The sequence below is a fragment of the Canis lupus genome, chromosome 9 (genome assembly GCF_011100685.1).
Source record: "Canis lupus familiaris isolate Mischka breed German Shepherd chromosome 9, alternate assembly UU_Cfam_GSD_1.0, whole genome shotgun sequence".
NCBI lineage: Eukaryota > Metazoa > Chordata > Mammalia > Carnivora > Canidae > Canis > Canis lupus.
In genome coordinates, this window is record NC_049230.1 from 31,864,314 (window position 1) to 31,872,991 (window position 8,678).

Genomic DNA, 8,678 nt, shown 5'->3' on the forward strand with positions numbered 1-8,678 from the left:
AAGCTTAGATTTCTTTAGTGTGCTGAAAAGTCTGCCCTCATGCTGATGGAACATTAAATCAATGCCCCTGTTGGCCTAGAAGAGTCCTGTCCCTCGCCCCCTATTTCTCTTGGACCTATAGTGTGTGATGGTTATCTGAGACTGAGAGAGGGGAAAACCCACGTTGGCTTGACAACTGGCCCCGAGGTGCAGTGGGCAAAGCTCTCAAGGGAATTTTGTTTTCTAGGCGGTGTTGATAAACCGGTCGCTGGTGGAGCGAGGACTTGCTCAATGGGTAGACAGCTACTACGCGAGCCTCTGACCCCCGTCCCCCACAGCCGCTTCTGGAGTCTTTTTGCACTGTTGAAATTGGGCTTGGTGCTGAGGCAAAGACGTTACATCAGAATAACAAGCGTTATCTTCCCCAGAAAGTCCTCTTTTTTTTCTTTTTTTTTCCTGCTGTAGTCATGTTGAGAAGTCTCCTCTGAGACAAGGAGGGAACCATGGGTTCTTTCAAAGCCATAGGATGGTGTTTAACAAGCCAGTCGATTTAGCCTGGTTCCAAGCCTTTAAAAAAAAAAAAAAAAAGTGAAAGTAAAACTGTCTCAACCAGGTTGTCCTTTACCACCCCTTCACCCCCATTCCCTTCTTTCTTCCCACCTCTTCCCCTCACTCAGAACCAAACCAACTGTAGCAGACGGGCCAAGAGATGTGTTGCCTGAGAGGGTTTCTTTTACTTTAAAATCTTTCTTCAGGGAGCAAGACATGAAATCACTAATTGGTATTGATTACTTGTACAGCTTACGTAAATGAATTTATGATGTTTAACCAGTTTTTATACACTTCATCTAGGTCTCTAGAAGGCAGACTTTTTAATGCATCTGTAAATAATGAAGCAGTCATACCTCCGGCCTTGGTCTGTGGGGGAGGGGAACTGTTATCTTGCTAAGCCTGGTTGTAATTTGTAACCATTTTCTATTTGTGCAAACTCTGTAAATATATGTTTAAAAAAATGTAATATTTTGTACAAGATACACTGGAGAACAAAGGGAACTCAAGATTTTTCCACACCCCACATCTTCTGTAAGCAGATGTTACTTCTGCAGAGCACAGCTGCCCCTGCCAGCTCCTCCTGTGGCTTTCTGAATACTGGACAGGGTATAAGGTATAGATTGTGAGCGGGGATTTTTTTTTTTTCCTGTACAAATTTGTTAAAAAAAAAAAATCAACTCATTTGAATTACCTTACAGTGGTGTGTTTGATTCTTTTTTTAGACTGGCTTCAGCATTGTGCCACATAAGAAAGTAACTTAAACTTCTATAAATCTTGAACTGTATACACTGTAGCTTTGAGTCCATTTCTTCCAGGGTGAGAGGGTTGGAATGGGGAGTGAGGAGGTGGTTGAGTGTGGTGGGCTGGAGGAGCCCATGGAAAGGAGCCCTGAGGGGGCCAGAGGGATCCATCTAAAGGAGTCCTGGGGCTCATGGAAGATCAGCCAGAAATTTCCATCCAGCTTTTTCTTCTCCTTGCCCCACAAGGTGGCAGCCAAGCTTCCTCTGGCTTCCCCTAGTGAGTGTCTCAGATAGCCAGGCCTGAATTTAAATGAGCACTGGTTTCTACATTTCTTTTCTACATTCTCAATAGAACTTTGAATTAATGTCATCTGTTGCAGTAGTAGGAAGATTATACACCTACATGAGGAGCAGGCTCTGGCCCTTGGGCCTCTATGTCTCAGAGCTCTCCCACCCTCCAAGGGTTTCTGGAGAGTGGAGGCTGCCCAAGGGTCCTTCACACTGAAGGAATCCTCCCACAGATCTGCAGCCACTCCCCCTGGCTGTGGGTAACAAGTGGTTAAGAGCCTGGGACTAGCTCATGGGACTAACCTCAAGGCAATGAAGTAAAATCACGGGAGTGTCCCCTGCTTGTATGGAGCTTGGCCCAAGGTGAGCTCTCATGTATTTGTAGTTGCAGGTCATCTTTAATCCCAACATTATTTGGGTATGATGTGGGCCAGCTCGGGTTACAACCAGTCTCAGCTTTTTCTGTATAATTCTGCATCACTGCAGCAGACTGGGTATGTAGGAGCCTGTAAGCTAGTTTGGTGGCTGGTGGGGGACAGGGTGGTGGATAAGCAGAGACCAAGCCAAGTTGATCCAGACAAGACAAGGGCTTCCAATGAGATAGTCCCTAGGATGACAAGTGATGGGTCAGGATCCTTTGGACAAGGCCCCCAGGACTGGGAGATGGGGCAATGGGGATGAGGAGGTGGACTGCTCAGGGCTTATAGTCAGCCTTCAGGGATGGGTCCATTTAAGGAGGTTTTGGCATATGGGAGGAAACGTTGAGTTTGGAGGTTCGTGAAGGGCATGCACTCTTTGAATTCACCCTTCTCAGATTACAGAGTTTGGAAAAAGTTGATTTTGACCATTTTGCTGATAATCTTGTTGCTCTTACAGAGGAGTGGATTTATAGAGGTCCTCCCTCCCCTGTTTGGATGCTGGCCCTTTGAGCCAGTATATTTTAGATATGTCCTCTGAGTTAACATCCAGGGGACAACTTAAGTATGACTTTGAAAACTCCTGGTGCTAGAGGGAGACTTGGTCACCTGCCCTGGGGTATGGGGGAGACAGGTGGCATGCTGGGTGCAGGAGGCTAGAGCTTCCAACTTGTTCTCCCTGTAGGTGTTTATTTCTTTTTTTCTTTTCTCTTCTCTTCTCTTTCTTTCCTTTCCTTTCCTTTCCTTTCCTCTCCTCTCCTCTCCTCTTTTCTTTTTTCTTTCTTTTTTTTTTGTAGGTGTTTATTTCAACTGCTTCCCCCACTCCCACCCTCCTCCTGTCCTGAGGCCCTGCAGAGGCGGTGGCTGATCCCAGTGGGGTGTCAGCATGGAGGCTGGATCCTGGGTTCCTGCTACACCTTGTGCAGCCCCAAGCATGCCGCTTAACCATCACAGGTTTAAGATAAATCAAGATGAGTGGCTGGAGTGATGGAGAGTTTACTGTGTCAGATAGTGTGCTGTTTTGCAGGGAATACTTGGTCTTCATGATGCCCCAGTGAGGCAGAGACTGACCCTGGAAATAGATGGTGACTTCATTTATATATATATATTTTTAATATTTTATATATTTGACAGAGCACAGGCAGGGGGAGCGGCAGGCAAAGGGAGAGGGAGAAACAGGCTCCTTGCTGAGCAGAGAGCTCCCTGGGTTCATAACCTGAACCCAAGGAAGACACTTAACCCACTGAGCCACTCCGGTGCCCCAGATGGTGACTTTAGAAAGTGGTTTGCAGTTGGACACTCAAAGCCAGGCTGTTGCCCCAAGGCAGGTCCCAACCAGGGCTCCTCTGAAGCAATGTGAGAATTGATTATGCTTTATTCCACACCCCCAGGTAAAAACTCTACAGTCATTAAATCATCAGCCTGCAGAAAAGTTTTACAACTTAGAATGGGAAAAACACCATGGCAGGAGGTGATCTATCATTGTGCTTATATGAGAAATTAAAATGTAAGAAATATAAATAAAGCCAGGAATGACATGTAGCATCTAGGCCAGAGTGAGCATTTTTAATCTTTGATGATCTAAAAAGGGAAAAGAATCTCCACTGGCAAATGTCATCAGTGATATGGACAGAGAATAGAATATCTGGATTGTTTCTAGACCAACAGTGTCCAGGAGAAACATGTGAGCCACGTGCATAATTTAAAATTTTCTAGGAGCCTCAATAGAAAAGAGAAAACCAAGTGAAATTTTAATAGTTTGTTGAACCCAACATTTTAACATGTAATACACATTAGACATATCAATGAGATTTTATAGTACTTTCACACCAAGTGTTGGGAATCCTGTGTGTATATTTTACCCTTCCAGCTGTCTTTTCTCAGCTAACTATGGCTCAGGAGCTCAGTAGCCGCAGTGGCTGCCATGTTGGGTACCGGACTGTCCCACTGATCACCGTCACACCCATACTGATCGCCTTATGTTTATGTTTGTCCTTATCTGATTCGAGAAGTTCTAGGTTCTTTTGCACATTTATTTTTCCAGATGACCTTTAGCATGATTTTTTTATTTTGAAAGGCAATCATGGTGAATGTTTTACCGACATTTGGAAAAAGTAATGCATGTTGGTTTGTTATAAAGCTTTATGTAATATATTAAATTGAGCTTGTAAATTATTGCTATTTAGTTTTTCTTTCTTGCCCTCTCCCATCACTACCACCCCCCTTTTTTTTTTTTTTTGGTCTGTACTTTCCATTCCCAAGAAAAGTGCATTAAAAGATTTTGGTATTGTCACATTTTTCTGTTCTTAACTAGAAAATTCTTGTGTTTTTCTTTAAAGATTTTATTGATTTACTCATGAGAGACACACAGAGGCAGAGACATTAGGCAGAGGGAGAAGCAGGCTCCATGCAGGGAGCCTGATGCAGGACTCGATCCCAGGCCTCCAGGATCACAACCTGAACCAAAGGCAGATGCTCAACCACTGAGGCACCCAGGTGCCCCGTTAACTGGAAACTTCTGAAAGAATCTCATGGGAGATATTTTCTCATCAATGTCAAATATCTGTGGTATTCTGTTTGGTGCTTTTTGTTTTAAATTTTATTTATTTCTTTGTTATTTAATGAGGTGAGTGGATGGCTTATAAACAGCACACTACTAGAATTTAAAAAATTTTTTCAGTGAAATCTAAGAAGGTGAATCTGATTTCATTGTGGTCACTGTGGTAATATTTGCCATTTAGTTCATTTTTCTGTTCTTTTCTAATTGTTTTGGGTTTTGTTTTGCTTTTGCTTTTCTCATTTGCTCGATCAGAATTTTTCCCTGTAGTAAACTTAGCATTTATTTTTATTTTAGTTTTTTAAAGATTTTATTTGATAGAACAGAGAGCACAAGTGGGGAAGGGAACGGGAGAGGGAGAGAAAGAAGGAGAAGCAAACTCCGAGCTGAGCAGGGAGCCCGATGCAGGGCTTGATTCCAGGACCCTGAGATCATGACCTGAGCCAAAGGCAGATGCTTAACCGACTGAGCCACCCAGGTGCCCCTAAATTTAGCATTTAATATCGTGTTTGTGTTATCAGCGGATATCAGTTATTCGCCAGTAACTTTGAATTTATATTGCTCTTAATATCATGTAGTTAGGCCTCCTTTCCCCTCCAAAGAGAAACTCAGCAGAAAGATTTCTGCCTTTCTTCCTACAAGTGTGCATGCCACACTTGGGTTTTGGTAGGGTTAGTTAGAATCCAGTTCAGAACTCCAAACTTTTTTCCCATATGCCTCTATCTCAAGAGTTTTAGAATGGTGTTGTTAAGCTTCAGTCACGTTACCAGCAAACATTTTGGCCCAACTTTGTTTCGCCGGCTTTACTGCTCCTACTATTTTTTACATAGCTGTTCCCGAGGTATTTATTTGGATTCACTTTTGTCTGGAGTATTATTTTTGACATTTTTTGGTTTTCAGAACACCTTGTACATCTGAACATTTCTGTCTTTTTGTCCTGACAACACCAACAGTTATTAGGCTGAGCATCTCTGCTGGAGTGCAGGTCTCCTGGCCAAAAATTCTATCCTCCCTCCCTGCAGTTAGGATTGTGCATCCTCGTGCTTTTGCGCTCAGGCATGGTCAGTGAAAGGGAGATAGAGGCAGTGCATGTCCCAAGGCAGACTCACTTGTCACTCCCAGTGATGGCTGTGTTGCAGGTGGAGCCTAGTCCATGTACCCGGGTCCCTGCATGAAGACGATGTCACAGAACAGAGATGCAGCCAATCCCCCATGGATGTTGGTGTGCAAAGCAACTCTGTCACCAGTCACCCGAGGTTGAGACTGCGTGTTATCTGCAGCCTGTCCTCACCTGTCCTAGCCTGTCCTGATCAATGGTCCCTCCTGCTGGGTCCCCGACCTTTCCTCTGAGGACTCAGAGCTCTGACCATGGGGCTTGGACCATGTTTCTGGCCCTCTCCCCATCCCCCATCCATAAAACGTGGGGGTGAATTAGATCAACACAGAGGTACTTGCCAGCTTTGCCTTTAGACTGATTTGTCCCGTAAATAAGAGCCTTCCTGAAGATTCTGTTAATGAGGCTGACTTACTTTGTATTTTTACAAAGCAAATTATCCAGGTGAGATCTTGGCTGTTTGTTGCTAGAAATAGGCCCGGCTGACATCTGGTCGGACAGACGCCATTTGAGAAGCCCTGGAAGGCCCCGGAAGGCAGACACCTCCTACCTCAACCCGAGATGGATTTCTTGCCTTTCTCCAGCTTGCTTGGCTTGGTGACAGGCAGGAGCTCTGTCAGGTTCCACTGATGTCTTTCTCTCCATTGAGTGCCTGCTGTATGCCAAGCATCCCGCTGGGGCACTGCCAGGATGAGACAGACACTGGCTATTAGGAAGCATCTCTCCCCGGGGAGGTGGGCTCAGTGACCTCTACACAGATGGTGCTTTCCCGTGGAGGTGCCTTCCCTCACTTCTTTAGGGGCTCCCAGCAACCACTGGTGAGGTGGGAAACAGGCTTCAAATCAGTAGAGCCAGGGCAGGGACCGAGCCTTCCAGACTCCAGGCTCTGCTCTTAACCTGAGTGTGAAGCCTCTGCTGCTCCTTGTGGTGGCCAAAGGAGCCGTGTTGCCAGGAAGGATGAGTGAGGCTAGCATTCCTGTGTTTCTGGGAGGGCTCCTTGCAGAGGATGGCACCTTGAAGGAAGAGAAGGCGGAGGAAAGAGGTGAAAGTGGTGGGGGGCGACTGCATAGCGAGGGCCACCATCCTTCCCCCAAGATGGGGCCTGTCCTGTAGCTCTGGCTTGTGGACACTTGGAGAAAGAGATGGTAAGAGCACATCTTCACAGGAGGCTGGCTGCAAATCCATCATGCGTGGGAGTCCTATCTTTGTGTTTTTCATTTTTTGTAAATAGGTGATACACACAATTCATGATTCCAAAGATATATAAAGATCACCAGTGAGAGGTGTCTCTTTGCTGTGTCCTCCAGGCCTCCACGTTTCCTCTCCAGGGGAGATGATTTAGTTTCTCGTGTTTTCTACAAGACGGCCCATCCCTCACACACAAATGACAGCAGAATGTCAGCCTCTAGCCACAAACCAGATCTGTGTTAGTTAACTCTAGTTTTATTGGTCCACAGCCACGGGCATTGGTTTGCATATTGTCCATTGTGCTACAACCATGAACATGAGGACCTGCCTAGAGACCATATGTTCTGCAAGGTCAAAAATACCTAGTCCTTTTCAGAAAAAGTCTGCCGACCTCCCCACTGTAAACACTCCTGCATATTTCCCCTATTTAATCAAACTTAAATGCGGCCTTAGTATTTCCTGCCTCTTTTCCAACCTTTAGCCTTTGAGAATCACAGTCTTCAGGGTACCTGAGGTTCCCTGCGGTGGGCAGCTCTGTGTCTTGTAGACCCATTCCTGGTAGAAACCTTGTTCTTGGTAGGGTGACCCAGCACAAACCCTCCACTCACATAGGGTGGGCACAGAACCCGGGGTCGACCAGGAAGACCCTCTTTGTGTAGCAAAGTGTGGTCTGCAATCCCAGAGTGCCTGCTGGCAGCACCTGGGAGAAGAATCCCAAACCCCATCGGACTGAACCCACATCTTCCTTTTAATGAGACTCCCAGGGGATTTATGTGCTCATACAAGTTGGAGAAGCTCTGTTCTAGGGCAGTAGTGTCCAACTCTGGCTGCATACTGGAATCGCTTCTAAAACTACCAGTGCCTCAATTCTCAGAGATGCAGATTGTTGCATTGTTCTGGGCTGCAGCCTGGGCATTGAGATATGTTTGGTAAAATTATTACCTTTGGAGTATGGTACATAAAGTGCACAATTTTTGGGACACCAGGGTGGCTCAGTGGTTGAGTATCTGCCTTTGGCTCAGGTCGTGATCCTGGGGTCCTGGGATCGAGTCCCACATCAGGGTCCCCGCAGGGAGCCTGCTTCTCCCTCTGCCTATGTCTCTGCCTCTCTCTGTGTCTCTCATGAATAAATAAAATCTTTAAAAAAAAACAAAGTGCACAATTCTTGAGGGTAGAGCATGATGCACTTAACATAGATACACCCGGGTAAATGTAGTCAGATGAAGATGGACATTTTGAGGACTCCAGGAGTTCCTCTCATACCCTTTGCCCTTTCCTGGCCATAATCCTCTCCCCAGATGACCATTATTCTTTTACTATGGTAAGATTAGCTTTGCCTATTCTGGAACTTTGGATGAATAGGATCACCCAGCAAGTACTTTTGCATCATGCTGCTTCCACTCGCTGTGAGTTCCGAGAAGATATGTGTCTTCTGCTGCATGTAATGAATAAAGCTGCTGTGACTCATCCTTGGGGTTTTGGTGGATGTATATATTCATTTGTCCTGGGCCTGTACCCGGGAGGAGGACTGCTGGGCCATAAGGTGGGAATATGTTTAACTTCCATAGTTATTTGCACATTGGGGTTTTTTAAAGCTCACCAGGAGGGGCCCTGGCTGGCTCAGTCTGTAGAGTGTGCGACTCTTGATACCAGGGTCATAAGTTTGAGCCTCATGATGGGTGTAGAGATTACTTAAATAATTTTTTAAAAAACTAAAATCTTTGGGCCTCCTGGGTGGCTCAGTGGTTGAGTGTCTGCCTTCGGCTCAGGTTGTGATCCCAGGGTCTTGAGATGGATTCCTGCATCAAGCTTCCCGCGGGGAGCCTGCTTCTCCCTCTGCCTGT

The 8,678-nt window shown here is 45.7% G+C and overlaps 1 protein-coding gene across 14 annotated transcripts in view; it reads left to right on the forward strand.

Annotated features, from left to right (window-relative positions):
- The window catches only part of AKAP1 (A-kinase anchoring protein 1), a 36,365-nt gene extending 32,215 nt beyond the window's left edge, over positions 1 to 4,150 (forward strand). For 12 of the 14 annotated variants that reach the window (XM_038547817.1, XM_038547813.1, XM_038547814.1 and 9 more), the window contains one exon: positions 227 to 465. In XM_038547817.1, the coding sequence (XP_038403745.1) occupies positions 227 to 301 (75 nt within the window). In that variant the 3' untranslated portion in view covers positions 302 to 465. Of the gene's footprint in view, positions 1 to 226 lie in introns of all 14 variants that reach the window. The other 2 variants (XM_038547822.1, XM_038547810.1) reach the window with 2 other exon arrangements.
- Positions 4,151 to 8,678: the final 4,528 nt, after the last annotated feature.